Below are 14,584 nucleotides of genomic sequence, written 5' to 3' on the forward strand. Positions count from 1 at the left end.
CCAAACCCGTTTTATAAAACAAATTGATAACTGAAATTATAATTGTGTTAACTGTTCACATTTAATTGTGTAATCATGGGTGTGTGTGTTCCCAACTTTGTAACCTTCAGAGAACGTTCCCAGAATGTTGCCCGCTACCTTCATACAACCAAAAGAGAACATTCAAAGAACGTTAAGAAAACCATCTGTTTGAACCTTTAGGGAACATTGGTAACCTTCAGAGAAAATTTCCAGAACGTTCCTAACTTTGTAGCCTTCAGAGAACGTTCCCAGAACGTTCCCAACTTTGTACCCTTCAGAGAACTTTCCCAGAACGTTTCCCGCTACCTTCATACAACCAAAAGAGAATGTTAAAACCATCCTTTTGAACCTTTAGGGAACATTGGTGCAACGTTCAGGGAACGTTCACACAACCTTCAGGGAACGTTCCCAGAACCAAAATGTGTTATATGGGTCACTAGTGGTGGTGAGTTAATACAATCAGAAATACAATCAGACGTCCCCAAATGGGCACATTTATAGGCCAGGTAGACTAGTCCCACTTCTATATTATGCATAATCAGGTGCACATCCTTACTCAACATTTCAAACAAAAGACGATGAATAAATTGACAAAACTCGTAAATGGAATGAAATAAACAAAAACTTGTTTCTCACAAGTGTAGCATAGGTTGTGAGTTCTGCAAAACACATGTCCACTCCGACAATGAGCACGGTAAATGACTGTAATAATAATGTATTGAATGCATTAACAGAAATTACCATAACCAAACAAACATTGCAGATGATAAATTATGGGAATTAACAGTAAATGTCGGCTACTACTGGTGATGTGCAGTATGTCATGGGGAATTTACAGACACAGCGAACAATGCACACAATGAAGTAATGAAGCAATGAAAATCCACGAAATGGCAGGAGAGCGCATTCTAGAGAGAGACGTGCCTTGTGCATCTGAGCCACAATCCCCATATTCTTGGACCGTGGCATCCCTACGGCCTCATCAATGGATTAGTCGACTGAGACAGGCACAAATCCACTGGTGTCTCGTGTGCCATAAAATATATATATATATATATATATATATATATATATATATATATATATATGCGACTGCTCGACTAAAAAAAATCTCATGTTTTCAATACAGACCCCTTTTGTCATACAGAATTCCATATAAGGCACCCAGACCTCATGGAAATTGCACAGTATACCCTTAATCTTGTAATACATTAAATCTAGTGATACAAAACTTGACATTTCTGCCATTCATTGTGATATTGTGGGAGGATAACCAACCTTCCAATTAATGGCAATACATTTCTTAGCTGCCATAAATGCTAGGTTATACCGTTTCTTCTGATAACAGTCTCCAGTATCAACATTTCCAGGCAAACAAAAACAGGGAGAATGGATAATCTGTAGACTTGCTGAGATAAAAGCACATTCCCTTTTGCCAGAATTCAGCCAGCCTGCACAAGATCATAACATATGCAAATATGTCCCATTTTGTGTTTTACACTTCCAGCAGAGGAATTACATTTCAGCAGTGGTGGAAAAAGTACTCAATTCTCATACTTGAGTAAAAGTAAAGATACCTTAATAGAAAATGACTCAAGTAAAACTGAAAGTCACCCAGTAATACTACTTGAGTAAAAGTCTAAAAGTATTTGGTTTTAAATATACTTAAGTATCAAAAGTAAATGTATTTGCTAAAATATACTTAAGTATCAAAAGTAAAAGTAAAAGTACGAATAATTAAAAATTCCTTATATTAAGCAAACCAGATGGCACAATTGTCTTGTTTTTTTTATTTAGGAGAGCTGCACACTCTAGGAGCTCAGATGCAATAATTTATTAACCAACGTTTCGACAGACAAGCTGTCTTCATCAGGGTATAATGACAAACACTGTGGGTCACTAGTTTACGTAGTGTCAAAGGACACACACAGGTGTCTGTAATCATGGCCAGGTGTGGCCTGATGTCATTGGTTAATTCACAGATTTACATTTTAGTCATTCAGCAGACGCTCTTATCCAGAGCGACTTACAGTTAGTGAGTGCATACATTTTCATACTGGCCCTCCCGTGGGAAACGAACAGAAAAAACGCAACACACAGAGACAGCAATTGCAGACAGCAACACCATGCTGGTCAGAAGCTTTGCCTACACACAGCCTGTCCGCACACTCTGAGGGGTCTGCATGGTCCTAAAGCACACCGACGCCACTTTCTTTGTATCACAGTGCAATGATAAAACTGGGGGGAGGGGTCAAAAAGGCTATTTTAGAATGTGGGGAGGTCATGTCCCCCCCGTCCCCAGTGAAAGGTGCGCCCCTGATTATGACTCATACTGTGGTACTCTATACTCCTCAGTTTCATCAGCTGACTGGGTGGCTGGTCTCAGACGATCCCGCATGTGAAAAATACAGAAGTGGAGGTCCTGGGCTGGAGTGGTTACACGTTGTCTGCGGTTGTGAAGCCGGTTGGACGTACTGCCAAATACTAATATTTATTTTTCATGGGTATTGTTGTCATTATCTCACTTCACTTTAGTAACAGTGGCCTTGTCATTCATGCTAATAAAGCTTATCTGAGAGAGAGAGAGAGAGAGAGAGAGAGAGAGAGAGAGAGAGAGAGAGAGAGAGAGAGAGAGAGAGAGAGAGAGAGAGAGAGAGAGAGAGAGAGAGAGAGAGAGAGAGAGAGAGAGAGAGAGAGAGAGAGAGAGAGAGAGAGAGAGAGAGAGAGAGAGAGAGAGAGAGAGATTGGGAGTTTACACACACACACACTGTATCCCTCTCTTAATCCTCAGGGATTCAGTCAATCCATCAGTTTTAACAGTTTAAGTATAACACACTGTCAAGTGTTACAGCCTGCATTTAAAATTGATTACATTTCTGTGTCATTGGCCTACACACGATACCCCATGATGTCAAAATGGAATTATGTTTTTAGAACTTTTACAAATTAATTAAACATGAAAAGCTGAAATGTCTTGAGTCATCAAGTATTTAACCCCTTTGTTATGGCAAGCCTAAATAAGTTCAGGAGTAAAAATGTGCTTAACAAGTCACATAATAAGTTGCATGGACTCACTGTGTGAAATAGGTGTTTAATGTTACTTAAAACAGTTAGAGTTTAATGGCTGTGATAGGAGAAAACTGAGGTGGATCAACATTGTAGTTACTCCACAATATTAACCTAAATGTCAGAGTGAAAAGAAGGAAGCCTCTACAGAATATAAATATTCCAAAACATACATCCTGTTTGCAATAAGGCACTAAAGTAAAACTGCAAAAAATGTGGCAAATAATTTAACTTTATGTCCTGAATACAAAAGTTATGTTTGGGGCGAAAACCAACACAACATATCAATGAGTACCACTTCATATTTTGAAGCATGGTGGTGGCTGCATCATGTGTTGGGTATGCTTGTCATCAGCAATGACTAGGGAGTTTTTTTTGTGTGGATAAAAATTAACTGAATAGCGCTAAGCACAGGCAAAATCCTAGAGGAAAACCTGGTTCAGTCTGCTTTTCAACAGACACTGGGAGACAAATTCATCTTTCAGCAGGACAATAATCTAAAACACAAGGCCAAATATACGCTGGAGTTGCTTACCAAGACAACATTGAATGTTCCTGAGTGGCCTAGTTACAGTTTTGAATAAAATCGGCTTGAAAATATATGTCAAGAATTTAAAATGGCTGTATAGCAATGATCAACAACCAACTTGACAGAGCATTAAACATTTTAAAAATAATAATGTGCAAATATTGTACAATCCAGATATGCAAAGCGCTTAGAGACTTACCCAGAAAGACTAACAGCTGTAATCGCTGCCAAAGGTGATTCTAACATGTATTGACTCAGGGTGTTGAATAGTTATCTAACAAGATATATTCGTGTTTTATTTTTCATATTTTTTTATGACATTACAGAGTATTCTGTGTAGATCGTTGACCCCCAAAGAACTATCAATTTTAATCTTCCTTGTAACACAAAAACATTTGGAAAAGGTCAATGTGAATACTTTCTGAAGGCACTGTAATGGTCACTGCATTAAATGTTCATGTTTTAAGCCCCTAATCCCCTATCCTCTGTTAATGGCAAAAAGAGGGGCAAAGAAGTCAGGTTGAAGAGGGAAGAGGACAGACAGAGAGGGAGAGAAAGAGAGAAAGAGAAAAGAAGGGTCGCGAGAGAGAGAAGGAGAGAAAGGGGAGAGAGAAAGAAGGCATAGCAGTAGAGAGTAAGGAGGGTAACCACCATCATGTTTTTATCATGAGAGTGAGGGAGACACAGGGGTATGCTCTAAATGAGACAGCAGGAGGGGATTGTGGGAGATTAAGTGAGCTGTGTGGTGTTTGTAAACCACCGCAAAGCACTGCAGGATGTTTGTAAAGCACCGCTCGCAGCTTGGGGACAGATAAAGCCCTCAGAGGAACTTTCACAGTGGACAGAGACTGATCTCCTGGGGAGAAGGATCAGAAGCTTTCACTTTGGACTGACCTGTGGATAGCTTATAGTGAAATACAACTTTGGGGAAAAAGACAAGTCCTGAAGTTAGAAGCAACAATTGGATACTTGTGTGAAGGATTGTTTATAATGAAAAAGTACTTTGGGGAAAGAGAAACAAACAGAATTCATCCTCTTTGAGAAGTTTGTTTGAGCAGGTCTTGGAGGTGTTGTAGAGTAAATATCTGATAGTGTGATTAACTTCTCTGGATGTGGTGGTCATGTTCTTAAATCTGATTCATGACACTTATGAGTCAGTGGCAGCGATCAAGTTTTAATAGCATTTTGGTGACGATGATGACAACCCTTTGAGTCACTTGTAGAGAGAGGGGAGTTACTCTTCAGGTAAAATTAACTGCTATTCTGTATATTAACCCCTGGTACTTTTACTCTTGACTACAAAGTCAGAACATTCTTAATGAAAACATGCATCAGGATATCGCAAAGTGTTGTTACTATGAATGTTTGTTTCTTCCTAAATAAAATATGTGGTAGTTCCACTACAATGAGATAAATGTATATAATTATCAGGGCATATATGTGATAAGATCATCTGTTTCCCTGGATTAAAAAAAGGGTGCACGGATTATAAAACTTCTAGACAGAGAGGTAATTTATAGATTATAAAGGCTTTCTATGGTTTATTTAGTGATACATTTTTCATCCTTAGCCCTGTAAAAGTATTCTGCCCATCCACTATTAAAATCTCTCTGGGGCATTTCCATGTAAAAATCCCCATGATCAGTAACATGTGAAGTTCATAGGATCACATAACATTTGGTGTCAAATGAAAGTCTATATTTGAGAAATTAAAGCATATATGTACAGTGGGGAAAAAAAGTATTTAGTCAGCCACCAATTGTGCAAGTTCTCCCACTTAAAAAGATGAGAGAGGCCTGTAATTTTCATCATAGGTACACGTCAACTATGACAGACAAATTCAGAAAAGAAAATCCAGAAAATCACATTGTAGGATTTTTTATGAATTTATTTGCAAATTATGGTGGAAAATAAGTATTTGGTCACCTACAAACAAGCAAGATTTCTGGCTCTCACAGACCTGTAACTTCTTCTTTAAGAGGCTCCTCTGTCCTCCACTCGTTACCTGTATTAATGGCACCTGTTTGAACTTGTTATCAGTATAAAAGACACCTGTCCACAACCTCAAACAGTCACACTCCAAACTCCAATATGGCCAAGACCAAAGAGCTGTCAAAGGACACCAGAAACAAAATTGTAGACCTGCACCAGGCTGGGAAGACTGAATCTGCAATAGGTAAGCAGCTTGGTTTGAAGAAATCAACTGTGGGAGCAATTATTAGGAAATGGAAGACATACAAGACCACTGATAATCTCCCTCGATCTGGGGCTCCACGCAAGATCTCACCCCGTGGGGTCAAAATGATCACAAGAACGGTGAGCAAAATCCCAGAACCACACGGGGGACCTAGTGAATGACCTGCAGAGAGCTGGGACCAAAGTAACAAAGCCTACCATCAGTAACACACTACGCCGCCAGGTACTCAAATCCTGCACTGCCAGACGTGTCCCCCTGCTTGTCCAGGCCCATCTGAAGTTTGCTAGAGTGCATTTGGATGATCCAGAAGAGGATTGGGAGAATGTCATATGGTCAGATGAAACCAAAATATAACTTTTTGGTAAAAACTCAACTCGTCGTGTTTGGAGGACAAAGAATGCTGAGTTGCATCCAAAGAACACCATACCTACTGTGAAGCATGGGGGTGGAAACATCATGCTTTGGGGCTGTTTTTCTGCAAAGGGACCAGGACGACTGATCCGTGTAAAGGAAAGAATGAATGGGGCCATGTATCGTGAGATTTTGAGTGAAAACCTCCTTCCATCAGCAAGGGCATTGAAGATGAAACGTGGCTGGGTCTTTCAGCATGACAATGATCCCAAACACACCGCCCGGGCAACGAAGGAGTGGCTTCGTAAGAAGCATTTCAAGGTCCTGGAGTGGCCTAGCCAGTCTCCAGATCTCAACCCCATAGAAAATCTTTGGAGGGAGTTGAAAGTCTGTGTTGCCCAGGGACAGCCCCAAAACATCACTGCTCTAGAGGAGATCTGCATGGAGGAATGGGCCAAAATACCAGCAACAGTGTGTGAAAACCTTGTGAAGACTTACAGAAAACGTTTGACCTGTGTCATTGTCAACAAAGGGTATATAACAAAGTATTGAGAAACTTTTGTTATTGACCAAATACTTATTTTCCACCATAATTTGCAAATAAATTCATTACAAATCCTACAATGTGATTTTCTGGATTTTATTTTCTCATTTTGTCTGTCATAGTTGACGTGTACCTATGATGAAAATTACAGGCCTCTCTCATCTTTTTAAGTGGGAGAACTTGCACAATTGGTGGTTGACTAAATACTTTTTTTCCCCACTGTATATATATATATATATATATAAATACATATATTCACAGTACAGTAGAGCACAGTACAAATTAGTACAGTACAGTAAAGAAAAGTAGAGTACAGTATAGGTCAGTATAATACAGTACAGTAGAGCACACTAGAGTACAGTATAATTTACTGTATTGTACTGTGGGTTATTGAACTACTTGAATGAACTCTACTCTATTGTGCTGTACTGTACTCTACTGTGCTATACTGTGCTCCCCTGTCATCATTTTCACAATTTCACAGTATTTCAACCACAGTGTGGAAATATATATAAAACACAGGAAAATCACGTTTTTGATTGCACTGGGCCTTTAAAGTGAAAGATCGGAGTCTCAGCGTCATTCTGTTACCGCAGAATTACCCTCTTTTGTTTTCATTCAACCAGGGAGCCCCATTTAAATAACAAATCTCTTTCCTCACCTAGGGCCAGAGCAGAATGACCTCTCTCTTCTCTCCAGGCACCACTGTGGTGCTGCTGTGTCTCTTGCTACACTCCACCGAGGGGACCTGTCCCTCTATCTGTCTCTGTATCTCGGACACACTGAGCTGTGGCTCCCAGGGCCTCACCAGACTTCCCCTCCTCCTGCATCCTACCACCGCCACCCTGGACCTCAGCTACAACCAGCTGGGCTGGCTGGGCCCAGGCAGATTCTCCAGCCTGCCCAGTCTGGACCTATGGCAGTCTCTATGGGGGGTGCCACAGGGTTCAATTCTTGGGCCGACTCTTTTCTCCGTGTATATCAATGATGTTGCTCTTGCTGCTGGTGACTCTCAGATCCACCTCTACGCAGACGACACCATTTTGTATACAGCTGGCCCTTCATTGGACACTGTGTTAACAAACCACCAAACGAGCTTCAATGCCATACAACACTCCTTCAGTAGCCTCCAACTGCTCTTAAACACAAGTAAAACTAAATGCATGCTCTTCAATCGAACGCTGCTGGCACCCGTCCACCCGACTAGAATCACTACTCTCGACGGGTCTGACCTAGAGTATGTGGACAACTACAAATACCTAGGTGTCTGGTTAGACTGTAAACTCTCCTTCCAGACTCACATTAAGCATCTCCAATCCAAAGATAAATCTATAATCAGCTTCCTATTTCGCAACAAAGCCTCCTTCACTCATGCTGCCAAACATGCCCTCGTAAAACGGACTATCCTACCGATCCTTGACTTCGGCGATGTCATTTACAAAATAGCCTCCAACACTCTACTCAGCAAATTGGATGTAGTCTATCACAGTGCCCTCCGTTTTGTCACCAAAGCCCCATATACTACCCACCACTGTGACCTGTACGCTCTTGTTGGCTGGTCCTCACTACATATTCGTCGCCAAACCCACTGGCTCCAGGCCATCTATAAATCACTGCTAGGCAAATCCCTGCCTTATCTTAGCTCATTGGTCACCATAGCAACACCCACCCGTAGTATGCGCTCCAGCAGGTATATCTCACTGGTCATCCCCAAAGCCAAGACCTCCTTTGGCCGCCATTCCTTCCAGTTCTCTGCTGCCAATGACTGGAACGAATTGCAAAAATCTCTGAAGCAGGAGACTCTTATCTCCCTCACTAACATTAAGCATCAGTTGTCAGAGCACCTTACTGATCACTGCACCTGTACATAGCCCATCTGAAATTAGCCCACCCAACTACCTCATCCCCATATTGTTATTTATTTTGCTCATTTGCATTCCAGTATCTCTATTTGCACATCATCTCTTGCACATCTTTCATTCCAGTGTTAATACTAATTGTAATTATTTTGTACTTTGGCCTATTTATTGCCTTACCTCCATAACTTTGCACACACTGTATATATATTTTCTGTTGTATTTTTGACTTTATGTTTTGTTTTACCCCATATGTAACTCTGTGTTGTTGTTTTTATCGCACTGCTTTGCTTTATCTTGGCCAGGTCGCAGTTGTAAATGAGAACTTGTTCTCAACTGACTTACCTGGTTAAATAAAGGTGAAATAAATAAATAAAATAAAACCTGTGTGGAGGGTGGGACACAGCCTCAACCAAATCACAGAATTCCCTTTCTTTTCCATACAGGACCACAGTCATCCGTTTCTCACCATGCTGGACCTGTCCTCCAACCGTCTGACCACACTACCCTGGGAGGATGTGAAGGCACTACCGGGGTCAGTGCAGAAGGGACTGTACCTCCATAACAACTCACTGGTGTGTGAGTGCTCCATGTACAGTGTGTTCTGGCCCTGGGAGCAGAGGGACTTTACAGAAGAGAACACCTGTCTGATCTACGGCGAGCCCCGCGCCTCAGTACGGATCCTCCAGCACTCCCGCTACTTCCAGAACTGCACGGTGGGGAAGGTGGTCTCACTGCCTGTTGTTGTTCTCATCTCCAACCTCATAGTGTATGAGGGGGAGAGGGTGCAACTGGACTGCCAAACCTCCCTCCGGGGTAAAGAGCTGTCATACATGTGGGTCTCACCAAATCAGGAGCACCTGACCCAGACAAGCTTCAATGACACCCGCATCAACGTGTTCCATAACGGGACCTTGGAGATACCAGCAGCCAGGGTGAATGACACGGGAGTCTATGTGTGTACGACCCGGGACAACAAACACATGCTGAACGCAACCAGGGAGGTGAATGACACCGTGGTCAGTGCCATGCCTGACTCCTTCAACACAGGCTACACCACTTTGCTGGGCTGAGTGGTCTCCCTGGTTGTCATCCTGTACCTTTACCTGACACCCTGCCGGTGTGGGTGCTGTAAGCAGCCCCCGGCCATCCCCATCCCGGCCTACAACCCGGGCACCCTGGCCTCCATCTTCTCCCCCACACTGAGCAACAAGCACGTAGTGTTCATGGAGCCCATGCTGGAGGATCAGAACGGGGGCCTGAGGGTGGCTCTTGCCACGGAGCAGTCCACACTGCAGTGGGAGTGGGACACCATTGGACTGACCTAGTTAAACATTGAGCCCCTGACTGAAAAATAACAATGGAAGACTGTAATTACATCCTCATTCCTGTCCTATTTCTCTGGTGGAAGGCTTCATCTAACCGGACTATCCTCGGGAATAATCGCTGAGCCATGAAGAGAGTGAAAGAGAGCTCCCCACAGGACTGTACAAGGGCTCATACTAATTAATGTTCCTCCTATTTCCTCTCCTCTTTGTCTCATTGAAGACCAGGTGTTGAGTTTTGCAGGATTAGACTATATAAAATTGCCCATGCTATTGGGGAGGGTTGGAGCAAAGTTGATTGAATTCAGCCAACATTGCAGTGGAACACTAAAATGTCCGGACTATGAAGCTATGGCACTGGAGACGTTCTTATCTGCTCTCAGTTAATAACTTCTCCTCTCCTCAGAAACATGATCTCCCCTTCTGTGTGGACGCATTCTGCTCCCTTCACAAATTTAAAAGCATTACATTGGTGTAAGGATGGGCAGATTTCAGACAGATTTCCACTAACATTAGTTTTTTTCCAAATTTGTCAACATTAGTTAATTTAATTCATTTAAAATTCGTAAATGGGAGTGTATGAGTGGACACTTGTGTGTGAAATGGGTGGGACAGAATTGGGCAACAGTGAAGAAGATTCCTATTGGGAGATTTATTTTGGACTTCCACGAAAGCTGTTAGAGCAATAGTGTGTTTGGAATTGAAATGATTATAGTGTGATTACAGGTAGATGTCGATGTATCTAAAGCAAATGTAAATGGTTTTATATCTAGGGAAATTAAGTAGATTACAGCTAGAAGATAGTTGGATGAAGTTCATTATATTTTGTTGTATCATTAACCTTGTTAATTCTGTACAGTTAATGTAACCACTTTGATATAAACCATTTAGGTACTCTATACAAACTCCTGATCCCGATTTAATACATCTTTATTGGACCCTTAAATTAAAATGTGTGCTTGTCATTGTTGGGACTGAGAGCATGTAAAAAAGAAAAGACAGAATGTATTAAAATACTAACACAAAATCTAGCAAGATTAAGAAGATTTTGCTGGAGGAAAAAAGGCCACCCCGCACTTTGAAAGATTGGACTGCAAAAGAGAAATTTTCATGCCATTTAATCTGATAATCCTAAAGTAGGGCCTTTAATAACATATAGGTGGCAATTTAATCAATTCAATTAATGTTTACAAACTACTGCCTGTTCACGCACAAGCCTTCCCTGAAAACCACAATCCTCTTCCTGTGAGGTGAGTCTACCTGTGTTACCTTAATTGGGGAGGACGGGCTTGTGGTAATGGCTGGAGCGGAATTAGTGGAATGGTATCAAATACATGGTTTCCATTTGTTTGATGCCATTCCAATTGCTCCCTTCCAGACATTTTTTTAAAGTTTTGTAATCCTTATTTTACCAGGTAAATTGACTGAGAACACATTCTCATTTACAGAAACAACCTGGGGGACAGGGGAGAGGAAGGGGGATGAATGAGCCATCCTCCCCTCAGCAGCCTCCTGTGCTACTTAGTAACATTCGGATTCTACAGAACCCAAAATGTAACCAATGTTGAAACTCCTAGAAACACTATACCACACATATCTCCTATCAACTTGTTGCAACACAATCTAGTCCCAACAACAATGACGTTAGGTCTATGATGGTCATGTTTATCTGGCGTGTGGCACTGGCAGCACAGGAACCTCAATAAGCGTGTCAACAACAAGCCAAAAACACACCACCAGCTGGAATAGCCCACAAAGGCTGCATCTCTTTGATCCATCAGAGCAGAACACTTTGGTTACAGACACCCCCCAAATGAGAGCCGAAGTGACAAATGATAGGATGTCCCTGCCACTTTCTCCAAGCAAATCTGAAGTGTAATATGATGGTTTGTTTTTGCTTTGTTATGTTGTTTTAATCTAGCAGGCTTTAAATGGCAGACTCACCGCAGTATTAGAAATGGGAGTGCGGGTACACCAAAAAACGGGGGCGGACACACACAGCAGACATGGATGTAGAGATGTGATAGGAGAATTCAGCAAAGCTAAAGGCTCTGACAGTGAGAACATTAGGTCAGTGGCAAAGAGACCACCCAGCTAGCACATTTGGTTCCTTGAAAGTCGTGGGAACGTATGTTTTTGGTTTCCGATTGGTTCTGGGAACAAAGCCATATGTTTCCTGACCGGTAAAACGTAAAGTGAGAACAGGAGTGAAAATTTCGCCTGTTCTGGAAACGTTTATTTTTAGGTTGATCCTCACTCAGGACCTCCGACTGGGGTAAGGGTTTACCTTCCAACGGGAAAATGACCCTAAGCACACAGCCAAGACAACGCAGTAGTGGCTTCGGTACAAGTCTCTGAATGTCCTTGAGTGGCCCAGCCAGAGCCCGGACTTAAACCCGATCGAACATCTCTGGAGAGACTTGAAAATAGCTGTGCAGCGACGCTCCCTATCCAACCTGACATAGCTTGAGAGGATCTGCAGAGAAGAATGGGAGAAACTCCCCAAATACAGGTGTGCCAAGCTTGTAGCGTCATACCCAAGAAGACTCGAGGCTGTAATCGCTGACAAAGGTGCTTCAACAAAGTACTGAGTAAAGGGTCTGAAAATTTATGTAAATGTGATATTTCAGTTGTTGTTGTTTTTTTATAAATTTGCAAAACTTTCTAAAACCAGTTTTTGCTTTGTCATTATGGGGTATTGTGTGTAGATTGATGAGGAAAAAAAGCAATTTAATCAATTTTAGAATAAGACTGTAACGTAACAAAATGTGGAAAAAGTCAATGGGTCTGAATACTTTCCGAATGCACTGTATTTATATATATATATATATATACACTACCAGTCGAAAGTTTGGACACACCTACTCATTCCAGGGTTTATCTTTATTTGTACTATTTTTTAAATTGTAGAATAATAGTGAAGACATCAAAACTATTAAATAACACATATGGAATCATGTAGTAACCAAAAAAGTGCTAAACAAATCAAAATATATTTTATATTTGAGATTCTTCAAATAGCCACCCTTTGCCATGATGACAGCTTTGCGTACTCTTGGCATTCTCTCAACCAGTTTCATGAGGTAGTCACCTGGAATGCATTTCAATTAACAGGTGTGCCTTCTTTAAAGTTAATTTGTGGAATTTCTTTCCATCGTAATGCATTTGAGCCAATCAGTTGTATTGTGACAAGGTAGGTGGGGTATACAGAAGATAGCCCTATTTGGTAAAAGACCAAGTCCATATTATGGCAAGAACAGCTCAAATAAGCAAAGAGAAACGACAGTCCATCATTACTTTAAGGCATGAAGGTCAGTCAATACGGAAAATATCAAGAACTTTGAACGTTTCTTCAAGTGCAGTCGCAAAAACCATCAAGCGCTATGATGAAACTGGCTCTCATGAGGACCGCCACAGGAATGGAAGACCCAGAGTTACCTCTGCTGCAGAGGTTAAGTTAATTAGAGTTACCAGCCTCAGAAATTGCAGCCCAAATAAATGCTTCACAGAGTTCAAGTCACAGACACATCTCAACATCAACTGTTCAGAGGGGACTGTGTGAATCAGGCCTTTGTGGTCGAATTGCTGTAAAGAAACCACTACTAAAGGACACCAATAAGAAGAAGAGACCTGCTTGGGCCAAGAAACACGAGCAATGGACATTAGACCGGTGGAAATATGTCCTTTGGTCTGGGGTCCAAATTTGAGATTTTTTGTTCCAACCGCCGTGTCTTTCTGAGACGTGGTGTGGGTGAATGGATGATCTCCGCATGTGTAGTTCCCATCGTAATTAATGGCGGACTGAAGTCCTCTTTTGGGAGAAAATGTTCCAGAGGAATAAGGAACAACTTTTTAAAATGTAAGTATTACATTTATTTATTCACCAAATTATGTTACAATGTTCATCAAATTACTTTCGTATACATTTTTTATTTAAATGTTGAGTCACTGCTGTTTATCAGCCCGCTAGCCAAGCTAAATTAGCTTGTCAGACGCAATGGCTAGCTAGCAGGCGATCTCCTCCTGGTTATCAGCTGTTTAGGGCCAGCTAATGACAAATGTAGCAAATAGTTAATTTTTATTTGTTTTCAGGGACAGATGAAGGTGATGCGTTCATTTCACAACATGACATTGGCATGGCAGGACAAAAGTTGTGCCCAACTGGGTTGGAGGTAAGACATTTTAACAACATCTGATCAAAAAACATAGGAAATGCAGCTAGCTGTGTTCTGTTTAATCTAGGCTTGCTAGCCAGCCAAGTTATTTGTGCATTCTTACATGATCAGTCAATTCATGCACGCAGTGTCTGTTTACCTAATGTTAGACAACTTTCTTCTTGGCACTTTCCCCTCCCCTCGTGTTTCACCTTTGCATATATATTTATTTATTTTGAATAATGAAATGATCAGTTAAAAGTAAATTGGTTACAACTTGATCAAGCCTATGAAAATGCAAATCTGTTTACAAAACTATTGCACATTAACAAAGTAGCACTGAAATCTGAGCAGTGAGGTTAATTTCTCCTCCCTTGGCCTTTTGTTTCTGCTCTGTTCTCCTCAGGTTGAAGCACATCCCACCCAATTACCCAAACAGATGTAAAGAACTTGGGAACCTCCCGTCCACCAGGAAAATCACTCTATCCCAGGAGTTTAGTCAGGAGTTTATTCAGCAGTGTGCAACATCACTGTTAGAAGT

General features: G+C 41.4%; 1 protein-coding gene across 1 annotated transcript; it reads left to right on the forward strand.

The window, feature by feature from the left end:
- The first annotated feature begins 8,903 nt into the window (after positions 1-8,903).
- LOC123481807 (amphoterin-induced protein 3-like) lies at positions 8,904-10,801 on the forward strand. Its single transcript, XM_045206898.1, has one exon. The coding sequence runs from the start codon at positions 9,035-9,037 to the stop codon at positions 9,635-9,637; it is 603 nt and encodes a 200-aa protein (XP_045062833.1). The 5' UTR covers positions 8,904-9,034; the 3' UTR covers positions 9,638-10,801.
- Positions 10,802-14,584: the final 3,783 nt, after the last annotated feature.

The sequence above is a fragment of the Coregonus clupeaformis genome, chromosome 24 (genome assembly GCF_020615455.1).
Source record: "Coregonus clupeaformis isolate EN_2021a chromosome 24, ASM2061545v1, whole genome shotgun sequence".
Classification (NCBI taxonomy): Eukaryota; Metazoa; Chordata; class Actinopteri; order Salmoniformes; family Salmonidae; genus Coregonus; species Coregonus clupeaformis.